The sequence below is a fragment of the Notamacropus eugenii genome, chromosome 2, assembly GCF_028372415.1.
Source record: "Notamacropus eugenii isolate mMacEug1 chromosome 2, mMacEug1.pri_v2, whole genome shotgun sequence".
Classification (NCBI taxonomy): domain Eukaryota; kingdom Metazoa; phylum Chordata; class Mammalia; order Diprotodontia; family Macropodidae; genus Notamacropus; species Notamacropus eugenii.
In genome coordinates, this window is record NC_092873.1 from 295,676,624 (window position 1) to 295,694,707 (window position 18,084).

Consider the following 18,084-nt stretch of genomic DNA (forward strand, 5'->3'; position numbering starts at 1 on the left):
TAAAGATCGGAGTAAATGGTGTTCTGTCATTCTCCTTCATGCTAGGGCAGAAAGAAAAAGGAGGAACAGGAACTTTGGGACCATGGGCCCTTGGAAGATAGCCAAAGGAAACACCTTAAGTCCTTCCTTGGTGGTTTCAGTTAGTATTCATGCTGGAAGATAAGCTAAAATTCAGGAGTGTACCTATCTACCTATCTTTTCAACCTTATCTCTTACTTTATGTTTTTAAATGCTTGTAATCTTTTATTTTTATTCAACCAGTTTCCCCCATCATTCCCTATCCCTCAATCCCTCCTAATCACATTCTTTGTTCTCACTGTGACCTTTAGTCCCTTCAGTGGTCTGGGCCTCAACACCTCCCCCCACCCCCAATCACCATTGCTCTGATTTTCCTTTCTTCCCCTCTTAGGTTTCTCCAAGCCCTCAGACTACTCCCACTATCTCAATTCTTCTCCTTCTTGACTTCTCTATAGCATTTGACCCTGTTAACCACTCCTGGATAATGTCTAATTTCTGGGGCTTTGTGACATTGCTCAAGGTTCTCTTCCTACCTGGCTGACCATTCCTTCATAGTCTCCTCTATTTGAATATCATTAATACCCCAGTCCCTAAGGGATTCACTCTAAGGCTTTGTATTGGGCACTTTTCTACATTCCCTGACTTAATTTCATCAGTTCTCCTGGCTTTAATTATCATCTTTATGCAGATAACTCCCAGGTCTATATGTCCTCTCTCTCTCTCTCTCTCTTTCTCTCTCTCTCTCTCTGTCTCTCTGTCTCTGTCTCTCTGTCTCTGTCTCTCTCTGTCTGTCTCTCTCTCTCTCTCTCTCTCTCTGTCTCTGTCTCTGTCTCTCTGTCTCTCTCTGTCTCTCTCTCTCTCTCTCTCTCTGTCTCTGTCTCTCTCTCTCTCTCTGTCTCTCTCTCTCTCTCTCTCTCTCTCTCTCTCTCTCTCTGTCTCTCTCTCACCCCTTCTCTTCAGTCTTGCCCAGCTCTTCATGACCCCCATTTGGGATTTTCTTCCAAAGATACTAGAGTGAGTTGTCGTTTCCTTTTCCAGTTCATTTGACAGATGAGAAAACTGAGGCAAGCAAGGTAAAGTGCCTTCTTCAGGGTCAAGGAGCTACTAATCATTTGAGGTTGGATTTGAACTCAGAAAGATAAGTCTTCCTGATTTAAGGCCCAGTGCTCTATGAACTATTGCATCATCTAGGTACCCATGTTTATTACCAAGTACCTATTTCAAACAAAGTGCTCATAGACATCTCAAACTCAAAATTTCCAAAACAAAATTAATTATATTTTTTCCCTCAAGCTAATTCTTCTAAACTTCCCTATTTCTGTTAAGAATACCACCATCCTTCTACTTTCAGAATTATCCTCAAATTCTCTCACTCTTCCCCAATAGATATACTTCAATGAACTGCCAAGTCTTATCAGTTTTACCTCCAGAATCTCTGGCTATTCCTTTCTCATAACTAATACGGTACCACCCTAGTTTCTCATCTCCTCTCAGCTGGATTGTATCAGTAACTTCCACTCTTTTTCCAATTCATTATAACTGGTTAAGTGTTATTCCTAAAGCACAAGTTTGATCATGTCTCTATAATACTCAGTAAACTCCAGGGGCTCCCTATAGCTCTAGTATCAAATACCCCCACCTCTGTTTATCATTCAAAGCCCTTTTCCATCCATCTCCAACCTACCTTACTACGTATTATTCCCCTTCATACAATTTTACAATTTTTTGGTTTAGCCAGACTGGCCTTCTGGCTATTCAAAAATAAGCCATTTGTTGAGGCATAGGAAACAATGAAATGAATTGCATGTGTATATCACTCCTAAGCTCCTAGATTCATTTCCTTAAATTTGGCAATACTTGAAGGAGGATGACCATGTTAACATTTATTTTTCTATTTTGACTGCAATTTATTTAAAAAATTTATTAGACTTCCTATCCCTTGATCATCCTCTTGTATCTTTCATGTTTATTATTGTCTAGGTGTTTGATTCTCGGTTGGTTTTCTCTGTCTTCCTATCAACTATATCACTTTTGCTTAACCACAGTGTCTGGCACATAGTAGGTATTTAATAAATATTTTTTGAATTGGTAGTCTGAAACCCATAGTAGTCTGAGCCCTGGATCTAAGGATGTATCCATAATATTCATTCATTTATCATCACCAGGATATAGAGCACTATGCTGGGTGCTGGGGAAGATATATGTCTAGACTCAGAGCAAACAAATCCCTGACTTCACAGCACTTACAGCCTAGTAGCAGGAGAAAACCACACAGGGCATAGAAGTCATCCAGGTTGGCTAAAGAATAGACTGAATACGACAAGTAATTGGAGAAAACACAGGATGGTGCAAAATTTTGGTAGGCCTTGGATACCAGAAGTTAGACTCTACTTGGTAGAGAAGATTCATGAAGATGTCATAGTGAGTTAATTTGCGAACAGGTGATCTCTTGAAAATGTTCTTTTTCGTTATTATGAGTGAATCTACTTTTCTTATCCCTGGAGCTCAATGTTCAGTCACTATCAGAAGTGTCTGCCTGGAAAGTGTTAAGATGACAGCATCCCTGCCTGTAGTTCTATTTTCCAATGGCTGACTTCTTCCCAGCAACATCCAAAGGTGGAAAAGTAATCTTTGTTTCAGAAGGAACTTCTGGGCCAATGAAATATCTGCTTACAAATTGTTCCAAGACCAAACTTTAACAGGTGTAAAGATTTGCCCTAAGGGAGAAGGTTATTATCTGAAAGCAAACTTTGCTTCAAGGTTCAGGGAGCCAGGGTTGGTGGGAAATGAGAAAAAAGTGTGGAAAATTAGGCTTTAAGATCCCTTATTGATTTAATTTTTGTTCATGGACTATAGCTATCTATGGACTTTGATCTCTGGGATTCCCTTATCTTCATGAACATAAATAATTTCAGCAATTCATAGACTTTCTACTATAAACAAAATATGTGGGCCCCACAGAAACTGAAGCATTTGGAAACTATTTAAGCTGCTAGGTGATGTCATAGATAAAGTACAGGGCATAGAGGCAGGAAGACCTAAATTCAAGTTTTACCTTGGATACTAGCTGAGTGACCCTGAAAAAATCACTAAGTTCCTTCATCCATACCTCAATTTTCTCACCTGAAAATAGGGATAATAATAGCATTTTCCACACAGGGTTATTGTGAAAATCAAATGAGTTAACTGGTTATTACTATCATAATATCAATATATAATATAAAGTATTATAATATAACTCTCATTATTTACAATAGGGTTACAATGGTGAGCCAGAGTTAATGATTTGCTCTCCTGAGAACCTAAGGGCAAGAGTTTATGAACAATATTTTTCCCCTGTGGAAAAATTCAGATTAGAAATTTTGAAATGATGGGAGAGCTGATCTTAAGCAATCAAAGAGAGTTTTTTCCTCTCTCTCCAACACAGGTGGATCCAAGACAACGTCTACTCTCGAAGATTGTGGAAGAAGTGCAGGAAATCATCCATCAATTGACGAAAGAAATCAGCTACAAAGACATTAGATTCCAAGCTGTTTCTAAATCAGTCTATCATAATGAAAACTTAAGGGTAAGAGATGATGGCTCTTTTTAGATTTAATGTCTACTTCAGAAACTCTATAGTAATTTAAATAATTTTGCTTGACCCCAAAGAGCAGAACAAGGACAAACGGGTAAAAATTTCAGGGAAATAAACTTTAGCTTAACATAAGAGAAAAAAAAACATCCTGAGAATCAGAGCTCTCTAACAGGAGAAGGTGTTGCTTTGGAAAGTTCCTTAGATCTGTGTCCCTGGAGGAGTTCCTGCAGATTCTAGATGATAACTTTAGGAGCATTTGGTAGAAAGAATCACTGTACTACATTGCAGGGGTATCAATTCCCAGGCCAGGGTGTGACTAGAGAAACTCCCAAACATAACCATATGATGTAATTGGGAAATTTTTAACAAAACAAATAAAAATACAACATAGATGATATTAGTTTGTGGTTGTCTATGTCAGTATGTGACTTACAAGGATCCATTTCTATTTGAGTTGGGCACAACTGGACTAGAGGATCTTGGAGGTCCCTTTCTAATCTAGTGGCTCTCTGTCACCTCCAGGATCAAATAGAAAATCCTCTCTTTGGTGATCAAAGTCCTTCCTAACCTGATCCCCTCCCCACATCTTTCCAGTCTTCTTACACTTTACTCCAGCCATAGATTCTTTGATCCGGTGCTCTGGCCTTTCCACCATTCTCTGAATTAGACATTCCCACTGTCACCTACCAATGTTTGCTCTTGACTATCCCTCATGCTTGGAATGTTCTCCTCCTCGATCTCTGTCTCCTATCTTCCCTGGCTTCCTACAAATCCCATCTAAAATCCCATCTTAGAAAGGAAATCTTTTCCAATGCTCCTCAATTCTATTGGTTTTTATCTCTCGTGATTATTTTTTCAGTCTGTCCTGAAGCTAGGTGGCTTGGTGGATAGAGCACTGGATTTGGAATCAGGAAGACCTGAGTTCAGATCTGGCCTCAGACACTCACTAACTGTGTGACCCTGGGCAAGTCATTTAATTTCTGTTTGCCTTAATTCAATTATTTTTGGGTAGCTAGGTGTCTTGGATAGCATGCTGGGCCTGGAATTAGGAAGACTCATCTTTCCTGAGTTCAAATCAGGTTTCAGACACTTACTAGCTATGTTACCCTAGGCAAGTCACTGAAGCCTGTTTGCCTTGATTTCCTTGTCTTGTAAAATGAGCTGGAGAAATAATGTTAGCTGAGAGAGAAGGGGAAGATTTCACATGATAGTCAATGAAAAGCATTAGTTGTGCTTAGCCAAGATAGGGGGCAGAGTGACAAAAACAGGACAACTGTCTTCAAGTATTCAAAGGACTATCGTAGGAAAACAGGGTTAGACTTATAATGTACTTTGAATGAGCAGACCTTGGAAAGGTGAGTACAAGTTGCAAAGAATCAAATTTTGGCTTTCTGTAAGGAAACCCTTTCTAATGATCAGAGCTTTCCAATAGGGGAAGGAGTAGTATTGGAGGATAATGGATTCCCCCTTCATAGAATTCTTCGTGGAAAACTTGGGATAAAGGTGAGGTATTGGTTTCACTCATTGGCCTTTGAGATTTAGGTATGCATAAAGAAAGTGGGACCTTTTTGTGGCCTTGAAGGATTTTGATAGGCAGATTTCAATATACTTGTATTTAATGAGTTCAGCAACTTCCTATTGCTTCTTGGATCAAATATAAACTCCTTTAATTGACATGTGAGACCCTTTACAATCTGGTCCCAACCTACCTTTCCAGCCTTAATACACATTATTTCCCCTTCACATATTCTGGGATCCAGTAATAACATCCTCTTTGCTATTCCTTGGGCATCCTCCATGTCTGGAATGTACTCCTTCCTCACTATCTTTTCAGAATCTCTAGTGTCCTTCAAGGCTCAGCTCAAATAGCATCTTCTAAGTGAGTCTTTCTCTGATCCCCCTAGCTAGTGAAATTCCCTTCCCTAAATTTCCTTGTATGTGATGTATATATACCTATATGTGTACATGTCATCTCTCTAGCTACAGTAAAAGCTCCTCCCTGGCAGGCATGGTTTTGTTTGGGGTTTTACATCCCCAGTGCCTGTCACATAGGTAGGAACTTAATAAATGATTGCTGATTAATTGATTTTGGCTATTTTAGCAGAGAGTTTGGAGTGGATTGGGCCATAAAAATCTGTCTTCCTTAACTTCTCTACCCTGGCTTTATTAAAATAAAGTATTGAATACCCACCATGTGCTATATGGAAGATATATCTGTAAGATGCAGACCTTCCCTAATGTCCTAGAGCTGAAGTAAGATATATGCATGTGAATGAAAGTTAAATAGCAAAACAAAATGGTATTTGATTAAGCACCGCCATATGTTATGTTAGTCCAGAGAAAATAAAAATACTGGGAGTTAGGGCAGTCAGCAAAGACCCTATGTGGAACATAGAGCTTGACCTGGCCCTGAAAAGATAGACAGGATTTGGACAATCAGAAAGAATAATCAGAAAGGAGTCTTTCTGTGCTAGTTTGATAATAATAATAATGTTTTAATGCAATATATAAACATAAGTCTATTATAAATATATAATTATTATACATAATATAATATTATAAATAACATAATATAATAATTTACTTTTGTATGGAGAATGCAATTGCAAAGCATTTTATTTCCCTTATCTCATTTAATCCACCAACCTTGAAGCAGGTGCTATTGAGTATGATTATCCCAATTTATAGATGAGGAAACTGAAATCTAGAGAAAGGAAAAATGACTTACTTAGGTCACATAGGTAGTGAGGTGCAGAACCACTGGATTCAATTAAAAACCCGACTTCCAGCCTTGAGAAAATTTATGCAAACCAAGTAAGATCAAGGAAAAGAATGTAAGTACTATTCTGTCACTGCAGAAGACAGTGGATAAAATATTATTTCATTTAGTTTTATTAAAATAGTCTTATTTTTCTAAGCCATCTACCTCACCTGGATGGAATGCCAGAAATTATGGGTTTAGAATTGAAAGCGTCCTGAGCAGTCATCTAGTTCCCCCCATTTTACAGATAAGGAAAAGGGACTTACAAGTAGGTGGAAGCAGTAGGATTTGAAGTCAGCTCTTTTGATCTCAAGTCCAGTGTTCTTTCTATACCTTATATTGTAATATTTTATAAGATCAGCATAAAAAAAATATCATAGGACTGAGAGTTGAAAAAAAATGTTAGAGACCATTTAATCCAAAATCCAGAGAAGAACCCTGCCTTCAAGGATTACATTTTTGGAGGGTTAGGCCATGAACAAATGGACAGATGTTTGGATGGATGGATGGATGGATAGATGGATGGATGGATGCATGAAAAAACATTTGGTAAGCTCCCACTCTTGACTGAGCACTGTGGATACAATTTTACAAAGCAATTTAAGAGCTCTCAAGCTAATTGGAGGAAGCAATTCATATTAGAAAGTGTAGCAACAGAGTGGATGGAAAAACCTAGGAGTCCTAAAAGTAGAATGTGAGCAAAAACCTTTATTCCTGATTCCATTTATTTCTATTTTCATTTCTGCTGGATAACTTTTGAGGTGAATCTCATTTTGTTTTGTTCTGTGTGGGCCCAAGCCAAGTGGAATTTAGTAGAGAGAGAGAGTCTCATCTCTACAGAGCCCTTCACATGAGGGCAGGCCTGGGCCCTCATCAGAGATGGAACTCTGCAGGCTGAGAGAGTCTCCTACTTCATCAGAGCCTTTTTTGTGTGTGGTCAGGGACTGGGTTTCTCCTTGGTGATATTCCTGAGGGCTGGGAATATCAACAGTTTCAGGGTTTGATCATTAAGAAAAGAAAAGAGAAAAAGAAGAAAAGATACTTGAAGCATACAATATGAAATGAAAACTTATGAGCTCTTCTGAATTAATACGCAAACCTCTAAATCTTCTGAAGGTAGTTAAGCCCAAGGCAAAAGGCAGAACCCAGACACAGAGAGGGAAGTAGGTGTACGTTAATAGTTCACCCATTGAGTTTGTAGTCACTCTGGTATCAAGTTTCGCTGTTCTCAGCATTCTGGCTTGGCCAGATCATGAAAAATGATTTCATGATGATAAGGACCATACTTTTCATGAAGAGGGGAGTCATCTTCATCTTTGGAAGCATATGCTTAGTAAAAACTATACAAAAATTTCTACTGGTAGAAGATAAGTCCTTCAAAGACCTTGAAAATCAATGTAATTGGGCTAAGAAGCTAGAGATACAGTCAGCAGACTTATAAACTCAATTTCCTTTCTTTAAATCTCAGTACAGTTGTATTTCATCATGGGCCTGCTCCCATCTCAGAGATATAACACTATCTTCTTGGAAGCATACACCTTGCCCATGATGTCTCATGTTCTTCCATGTTGAATTTCCCATCATGGCAGGGGCTAGATGAAGTGACATTTGTCTAGATCAGTGATCCACAAAATTTCTTTTCATGGGACTTTCCTATTTGGAATCTACTCTTCCTCAGCATCTACAATTTAATTTTTTTTTTTCATTTAAGTTATACCATAAATCTGAGAGGCATTGTGATATGATGGATAGAGAGCTAGCATCAGAGACAGGAAGACCTGGGTTCAACCCTGGACAAGATGCTTAACTTCTCAGAGCTCTAGGAAACTCTAAGATTATAAATTGCAGAGAAAGAACTGACCTACATTGGTAGAAAGAGTTTCCTTACCTAAGAGTTCCTTACATCAGTATAATAACCAGCCTAGACCCTATCCTAGCCCCTTGCTACAAAAAATGATTTTGAAATTAATGGTAATAGGCTATACAATATTATCTTATTTCATCGCAGATTTCAATCAATTCAAGTATTTCTTGAATGTCTATGCTCTAAGCATTACAATATGCAAAGAGAAAGGCCCTCTTGATTTCTCATTCAAAGCTAAATGAAATAGTATTGTGATTGTGACATTTCTGTTTTAGTTTTTTTAACAATAAGATCATCTTGCTCCAGAGCACACATTTGAATTTCGTATCAATCTATCCTAACATCAATCCATTGTTCTTTAAGAAAAGTATGGTCTGCTGCTATGAAATTTGTCATTTTCTAAACAAGCACCTCCCTTGAAAAGAAAGGGTATAGAGTTTAGAATGGGAGGAAAAGATAACCAAATCCTCTTCACAGGAATTTTCTCTTTACACAAAGGGTAGATCCTTTAGGGCCCCATTGTATTACAAAAGCACAGAATGAATTGTGGTGAGGACTTCAGTATTATAGAGTCCAAGTTCATGTTCCCTTTGGTCACACATTATTCTGTCCATCAACTTTTTCTTTTACTTAGACCATCAATCTACCATTCTGACTGCTCAAATACTGTGCTTGGGAAGATTGGTAGATTTGGTTGGTAGACATTTTTCTCATTAAATTCAGAATAACCTCACAAATACAAAACTCATTGTTTCAAGGACTAGCTTTCCATTTTCCCTCTATTCCTCTGAGGATCAAGCACCTATATGAGTCCCAGAATCAGTGCTATCTTAGGAGAAAAAACTAGGGGACAAGTAGATGTCACAGTGGATAGAGCAACTGCCCTAGAGACAAGAGGATGGACCTGAGTTCAAATCTGACCTCACACACTTACTGGCTATATGACCTTGAGTAAGTCATTTAACCCTCATTACCTCAAAAAAAAGAAAAAGAGCTGACCTGATTATCATAGTAGATAAAAAGGAGGTTGATATTCTAATAACTTTTTTCCATGATTACTCCACTCCTACCCTTTTTCAAACACTAAATCCTACATATGTTCAGACTACATATTCCTTAAGTATAGTTCCTTTCTGTTCTCACAGCAAAAGATCTGTTATTTATATGGAGAGCCCTATTCTGGCTCACTTTGTCACTTGCCAGAACCATAAGAGGCTGCCTTGGGAGGTGGTAGATTTCTTCCTCACTGGAGGTCTTTAATCAGACACTGAATGTTGACTTGTTGAGTGTATTATAATGGAGATTCCTTATGTAGCATATGTTGGACTATTTTCTTGGTGGCATACGCCTTGGCCATGAATTCTCATTTTCACTCATACTGGACTTCCCATCATGGGACGGGGTCCCAGGGGCAGAGTACAAGCTTAGGGGTGAGAAGGATGAGGAGGATGGCCAAAGTGCTCATGGTATGACTTGTTTTGATGGTCTCCATTAAACTCTCACACTGCTTTCTGGATTTTTACCTCTCTGGGCCCTGTTGTCTATTGACCCAGGATGTAAGTGAAGATTTCTTAAAACCACATTTTATTTTTTGATGGATATTCAAATAGCTTCCTTTTTCCCAAATTGCATGCAATGTTGCTATGAAAAAACTTTGAAGGTAGCTTTTTGATTGTTTTTGATAGCATCATGGGCAACTATGATCAATTCAGAGAAACATGCCAAAGAGCTTTATGAAATAATGGGGAAAAGGTAGAAACCGAAGATGAGAATATGATAATGTCAATCAAATGAGGAAAAATAAAGGAGAATGAATAAGCATAGAATCCATTCAGATTTAGAGGGAGGGACTGAAGAAGTGTTAAGACACTTTGTTTTACAATTGATGCAGCTCCTCATGAGGACACTCCCCTCTCAATGTAGAGAAGCAACTGTTGTACCAATTAAAGGATAATAGGAACTCAAATTTAGACCTAGAAGTCAGAGTCCAACCCCCTTTTAAAAATAAGTTTTTATGGATTTCTTCTGTTTCTTATATCACCATAGTCATCTGAAGTAGTATTCCCCCTCCTCCTCCTAGAGAGCCATCCCATTTAACAAACTGTAGTTTTTAGAGAGGAAAAAAAGACAACACCGCTGATCAGTACAGTGAAGTAGTCCAAAACTGTGTGCATTCGTAACACTTATGGACCTCCCACCTCCACAAAGCAGCAAGTTGGATGGGGGTGTCCTCTCATTCAAGTCATGTTTGATCTTTATAACTTTATTCCTTTTACTTTTGATGTGCTATTCTTTCCATTGACATCATTGTACTTAGTGTGTCTATTGTTTCTTGGTTCTGCGTACTTCACTCTAAATCAGTTCATATAGCTCTGTCTGTACTTCTTTGTATTAATCACACATATCATTTCTTTTAGCACAGTAATATTTCATTCATGTACCACAATTAGTCTAGCCACTCCCCAATTGATGGGCATCTACTTTGTTTCAAACTCTTTATTACCACAAAAAATTCTACATTAAATATTGTAGTGTTGATGGAAACTTTCTTCTTATCAATGACTTCCTTAGGTCAGTCCTTTCTTTTTACAGATTAAAAAACTGAAGCACAATGGTGTACCCAGAATTAGATAGCTATTCAGTATTTGAGGTAGTATTTGAACCGATGTCTTTCTGACTCCCAAGTCCAGTGTCCTAGAAACTACCTTTTTAAGACTTATAGAAATGCTTGGGGCACTAAAAATTTTAATGACATTCCCTTGGTCAAACAGCTAGAATGCAGAGATGCACATAAGACCTGAACCCAGGTCTTTCTGACTCTTAATCTGACCATCTGTCTACTATGTCATATTTCCTCTTTTAGGAAATATTACGCATTGAAATGAATTAATATTAAAGTAATTAGGTTACATTGTTTATATTTTAGCTCAATGTTATGTTTCTTATAACACATTTAACTAAAATATGTACCCTGTGGCTATTATGGTAAAAATCTTTGACTCAGTTAAGTGGTGTTCCACTACAGGTCTAACCATGAAACCCTGTGACAAAAGGAAGGGATGAGAGAGGAAGACATCCTCCATTCTCATTGTTAGCCACTCTTTTCTCAAAACTTTCATTCCATTCTTCCTAACACATACCACCTCAAATCAACATTTATTTCTCAGAGCATCATGCTAGGTCTTGAGAACAGTGCAAAGATAAATGACCCAACACTGCCTTCAAGATATAATCTAAGAGACCATAATTCAAAAAAATGCAGTACATGCATTGGAGACATACAAACACTGCTATGAGAGACCAAAGGGAAAAATCATGAATCAGCATTGAAAGGCACAACCAAATTTATTCTAAATTTGACTGGTTTAACCAAGATATTATTTGCCTCCTTTTTGCTGTTTGTTTACTAGAAACGTTCTTTTCCATCCCAGGCCATTGAATTCAGTTGAACTAAATTCAACAAACATTTCTTATTAAGCACCTGCCTTTTGCTCTGCATTGTGCCAAGCACTAGAGTTACGAACACAGTACTGAAACTATCCCTACCTTCAAGGAGCTTACTATCTATTGGGGGATGCCACATATACAATACATAATTAAGGACATTAATCAGCAAAGTGGACAAACAACTGGACCTGGAGTCAGGAACACTTGCATTCGCATACTGACGATGTGACCCTTGGCAAGTCATTCGATCCATCTGATTTGGTTTCTACATCTGTAAAGTGGGGATAATAATACAGTTCCCTCCCTCCCAGAGGGTTTGGGAGGATATAATAATATAATATTTGTCAAGCACAAAGCACTATACAAATGCTAGCTATTATTATTATTATTACTTAAATTCCCTCTCTCTTGTTGCGTCTCTTCCTTTTTTCTCTGACTTTGCCCAGGTTTTGGCACCCACCCTATTTGTCATCACAGTCCCCATCAAAGGGCTCCTTGGGTATAGAAAGAGCCAGAGCCGACGATGGAGGTATTACTCCGCGAGTGGCTCTAAGCAGTTCTCTCCTATTCGGGATCCTGAAGAAATGTACCAATGGCTGGAGATCAATCAGTTTTTGAAGACTCTGCGACAGTGGCATGAAACAGACGTGACAATGGATGGGGACATCATGCCAGCTAAGGTGGTGGAAGTGTTCCAGAAGCTGGTGGAAGAATCAGTTAAGTCCTGCAACCTCTCTAGTAAGTCTAGAAGCATACAAAAGAAATTCATTGAATTTGATTGAGGAATTAGAGACTTTTGAGCTTCAGATAACCTTAGAGGTCATCTAGTGCAATCCATTCGTTTTATGGATGAGAAAACTGAGATTGAGAGGCTTAATTAACAAGAGGGGATCAATGAAGCATAGTGGGCAGAGAGAGACAGACTTTTTGAGTCAGGAAGACTGGATTTAAATCTTTCCTCTTACTCTGAGGAGCTGAGTGACCCTAGGTAAGTCACTTAATTCCTCTCGGCCAGTTTCCCCATCTATAGAATGGAAAAAATAATAGGAAGAATCTCACAGGATTGTTATAAAGCTTGAATAAGATAATAAATATAAAGCACTTTGTTTACAGTAATGTGTAAAAAAGGTTAGCTATTTGTGTCCAAGCTCAAACAAGCAGTAATGGAGCCATGACTGGAATCTAGGTCCTCTCTGCCTCTTAATTGAGTGTTCATTTTACTAAGTTCTCTTGCTTGTAAAAGATAGACTTTATCAGCTACAGAGAGCCACAATTTCAGTCCTTAAATTTAATCATCTGCAAAATAGTTCAACTTTCTCCCTAAACAGGACATAGTCTATGTAAGACTATTTAGAAACATGGTATGTTTGAGCTAGAAGGGAGGGAAGGAAAAGAGGGAGGGAGGAAAGAAGGAAGGAAGGAAGGAAGGAAGGAAGGAAGGAAGGAAGGAAGGAAGGAAGGAAGGAAGGAAGGAAGGAAGGAAGGAAGGAAGGAAATAAAAAATATTTATTAAGCATTTGCTTTGTGCGATTCACTGTGCTGAGTGTGCTAAAAATATAAATGAAAAGAGAAAGACAGTCTCTGCACACATGGAACTTATATTTTAATAATGTAAATCATCACAAATAGAGAAATAGTATCTAGAGAAGGGAATCTTTGTCTGGAAAGTTGATCCAAAAGGTAGTCAATTGACCAGTCTTTTCTTGGGAGCACAAAAGTCTTATTACTGTGCCCAAAGCAAGAGATAGGAAGTGAGTGGAAAAGGGGTATGCATGAGTGGAGGCATATGGAGGATGATCTAGGTCAAGGGTGGGGAACCTGAGGCCTCTAGGCCACATGTGACCCTCTAGGTCCTCAAATGAAGCCATTTGACTGAATCCAAGCTTTACATTTGAAGGACCTAGAGGATCACATGGCACCCTGAGGCCACAGGTTCCCCACCCCTGCTCTAGGTAGACATGACTGGATGATATATGAAGAAGAAATGTGGTTTGGTCCAGCTAGATATAATGCGTTAAATGGGATTTTTTTCCCCATTTAGTCTCTGAAACCCAGGGTGGGAGTTTCAAAGATTCCACAGATGAATAGATGAGTTTCCCCAGGGACTTAGAGCATTAAACTTACTTTACAGATGAGAAAACCAAGGTCCAGATAAAGTTACAGTTTTTAATTGGATCACACACTCTCCTAACTCCAAATCTGGTGCCCTTTCTATTATTCTACAGTGCATCATGGATGATAATAAAAATTCGGAAGCTTAATTTATACAGCTGTATATATTTGTGTGTGTGTGTGTATGTGTGTGTGTGTGTGTGTGTATGATGTACATATAATAAAATAGCAAATCTCTGCCTAGGTTTTTAAAAGGAATCAAAATTATTTGATGGTATCATTCAATAATTTAGTATAGTATGTCATTCATACCAAGTTAATTGTGTGATAAGGATAAAGAATGTCTTTTTTACTGCCTGGATTGATAAAGAAATGTTTTCTCTTTACAAAATCCCTCTTACACCATAGGTATACATTGTCTTTTGGAGGTCTTGGTCTCTTAGCCTACTGAAAGAAAGATAAGGACTAATTTATTAAAAGATAAACCTTTCAGAGATTGGTAAGTGAATAGATTGGACTGGGGAACCACATTTCAAGAAGAGCTGTAGCAAATTAGAATAAACCAAAACCATGTCCTGTGAGAGCTGGTGAAGAAGTTAAGGATGTTTAGCCTGGAGAAAAGATGACCTGAAATTGGGGGTAAGGAAGGAGAAATGGAACAACTGCTTAATGCATAAGACAGATTAGGCATATTTTTCAGGACTTCAGAGTACAGAAGTAGGATCAATGGGTAGAAGTTACAAGAAGGTAGATTTAGGTTTGTTATAAGGAAGAACTCCCTAATAATTGGAGAACTGCAGTGGAATGCAGGAAGTCCCCCATCACCAGAAGTATTCAAGCAGAGGTTGGATCTCCAAGTTCCCTTCCAAATCTAAGGTGCTGTGACCAGGAGTCTAATGTGAAGAGACAAGTCGCTAGTACTCTGACTTTTTGGTTCATGAAAACTCAGTCCTCAAAAATTATTTGCTTCATTAAAGAAAACTGAAGTAAGCTCACAAAGCCTCAAACATTCAGATTCCCACAGAAATATTGTTTTTCAGTTGTGTGAATCTTTCTGTGACCCTATTTGGTTTTTTTTTCTTTTTGCAAAGATACCGGAGTGGTTTTCTCATTTCCTCCTCCAGCTCATTTTACAGATGAGGAAACTGAGGCAAACAGGGTGAAGTGACTTGCCCAGGGGCACATAAATAGTAAGAGTCTGAAACCAGAGTTGAACTCAGGAAGTTGTGCCTTCCTGGCTTCAAATCCATCATTCTATTCACAGTGCTACCTAGCTGCCCTCCCACAGAAATATCAGACCTTCAAAGGAAGGCCTCATGAATGTTGTATTATCTCACTTCCAAGTCATTCTTCCAACCCAGTAGTTTACCACTTTTTAGCAAAGAACAAAAGTCTTATTATCTACACTAGAGCTTGACTTTATCCTGTTTAGGTGGAACTCACCAAGTAGAGAAGTGACCATTCATAGAATAAGCCTTCAGAAAGGAGTTGATTAATTAGCTTACCTTGGCGAAAAAAGCCCAAGATTTGGACTCAGAAGGCCTGACTCAGATCTGAATTCTAATTCTTGCTAGCCACTTGATCCACAAAGCATTTCATATCTCTACATCTCCATGTCTTTGTTTGGAAACTGAGGGTGATAATATTTGAAAAACCTACCTTACAGGTTTACTGTGAAAAAAGCACTTTGTAAGTTTTAAAGAAATTTTAAAATGTGTGTTGGTAGTAGAATTTTAAAATGTGAGAAGTGAGATTACTTATTATTGTTTTGGACCCTTCTTAGAAAACATTCTATATAGATATAGCTTGTAAAAAAAAAAAATTATGCCTGGTGGGTCAAGTGTTCAAGATAGTTGTCTACTTTCCCTTAGTGTGAATATCCCTTAGTGTGAATATCCCTAAGTGCTGTGTCCTGAGGTCAATACTCTTCCCTCTCTCCACTCCTTTTCTTAATGTTATTATCTGCACTGGATTTGATAATCCTCAATGCAGATGACTCCAAGTTTCTATGTCTAGCTCTCTCTATTGAACTACAGTCTTGGACTATAAACTGCCTAATGAACATTGCAAAATCAGCATGTCCAAAAGAACTCATCGTATTCCCTACTCAACATCCTAAATCCAAAACCATGTACTATGAAGAACTATTGAAGGAGCTAAGAATGCTTGTTTTTCTATTATGGACACCATAGTTCTTTTAGTCACCCAGGTTCATAATGTAGTAGTAATCCTTGACTCTTTCCTCTCTCTCACAATATCCAATGAATTACCCAAACTGGTCATGTGTATTTTACTTCCATAAGTCTCTTGGGTCTGTTACCTTTTCTCCACTCACATTCCACCATAATAGTTAAGAAATGTCCCCTCCCTCTATTTAAACTATTATAATAGTTTCCTCAATGGTCTCCCTTCTTCCAGTTTCTTACTTTCTAATCCAAAGTAATCTTCCTGAAATATGTCTCTCTTGTCAGTGCCTTGCTCAAGAAATTTTGTTTACCATTATTTCCAAGATATAATAAAGACTCTTTAACATATTGCTTGAGACCTATTCCAATCTGGTTCCTACCCAGCTTCCCAACTTTACTTCATACTACTACCATTTACCAACTCTCTCTGTTACAGCCAAACTGGGCTATTAGCTCTTTCCCCATTTTAACATCCCATTCTTCATGCCCTCCCCACCCCCCTGTATTTATATAGGTGGTTTCCTATTTCTGTAGTGAGCTCCCTTACAATGAGAAAAGCATTGGTTCAGGATTCAGAGGACTCTGGGTTCAAATATTACCTTTTATTCTTTCTACTTTGTGACTTTGGGCAAGCCATATTACCTTCCTAAGCCTCAGCTTCCCCATCTGTACAATGAAGCCAATGGGCAAAATAAGATGAATTTACCAAATTCACAGTTACAACCTTTCTAAGTACCAGTTGTATAAATACAATCATGTAGTCTCTGATATCTATTCTAGCTTTAGACCTATGATTCCATGTTCCCTCCTCATTTCTTCCTTTCAAAACTTTTGTCTTTGTTCTAAGTTTATTCTCATTTGACACCTTTTACAAGGGGACAATTCCTTTGTGGAGCCTTCCCTGATCCCACCAGGTGCTAGTGCTCTCTTCCTTCAATTACTTTGCATTATACTTCAGCTGTTTACAAAGTGCACACTCCGCTGTCCCAACAGAAATGTAAGCTCTTCTAGAACTGGACTTTTGGACTTTGTATATCCAGGGTCTAACAATGCCTGACATCGAGAAGGCATTTAATCAGTGTTTGCTTTTGAATGGAATTGGTTTGGGGTTTGTCGGGGAGATGAAACAAAGCCAGCAGATCATGATTAAATGAAAGTCAATTTGAGGACTTGGATTTGACAGAGAGATGATCAAGGTTACAAGGTTCCAAAATGGGAACTATTCCCCCAACCCTCCACCCCTTAAAAAATCAATAACAATCCCCTAGTCTTTGTGAAATGGCCAGATGCTGGTATGTCTCCCTGAGTGCTCCCAAGTCACACTGCAATAAAGAACATGTGACAAATAAAAAAAATTAAAAAATAGTGATCCTCCCCTCATCAGGACAAGATAAGGTTCATTCAGGGCTTCCCAGACAACTACCTAAATTATGGACTGAGTCAGTCAGCCAACCTTTCTCATGTACTTAGGTATGATCATATTACATGAATGTTATGTTAATATTTGTCAAATTTATCATTTTGACTTTTCCAAGGAAGGTGACGCACAGTGATAGACACTAATTCAAGAAAATGTAATCTTAATGTGAAAAAAAAGTGTGTAAATGTCTTTAAAAATAGAAGAAAACAAAGTAGGATTTAGGAGTTTGGGGTCATCTCATTTATCAGAATCATTTATTGTGGTTTAGTGAAAATCCATCAACACACAAACATTTATTAAGCACCTGTAATTCCACTCAGCTGTCAAGTTGCTTTTCCTAAAGCAAAAGTCAACCTGCCTCTCCACTCCGCTCCACTCTCATTCAATTAACTCCAGAGAATCCCTAGTACCTCCAAGATCAAATATAATCTCCTCTTTGGCTTTTTAAGCCCTCCATGACCTGCAGTCTTCCTACCTTTCCAGTCTTCTCAGACCTTACTCTTCCCCGTGCTCTGACTTTTGTTATCTAGTGACGCTGGCCTACTTGTTCCTCTCACAAGGCAGTGAATCTCCTGCCTCCATGAATTTTTACAGGCTCCCCACCTGGAGTGTTCTACCTCATCCACACTTCCTGGCTTCCCTCAAGTTTCAATTAAAAATCTCCTCATCTTCAAGAAGCCTCTCCTGATCCTCTTTAAC

The 18,084-nt window shown here is 38.3% G+C and overlaps 1 protein-coding gene across 3 annotated transcripts in view; it reads left to right on the plus strand.

Annotated features, from left to right (window-relative positions):
- MAB21L3 (mab-21 like 3) overlaps positions 1-18,084 on the plus strand; it is a 40,809-nt gene that overhangs the window by 14,626 nt on the left and 8,099 nt on the right. For all 3 annotated transcript variants that reach the window (XM_072644455.1, XM_072644457.1, XM_072644456.1), the window contains exons 3-4: positions 3,446-3,586; positions 12,114-12,405. In XM_072644455.1, coding sequence (XP_072500556.1) covers positions 3,446-3,586; positions 12,114-12,405 — 433 coding nt within the window. The remainder of the gene's footprint in view (positions 1-3,445; positions 3,587-12,113; positions 12,406-18,084) is intronic.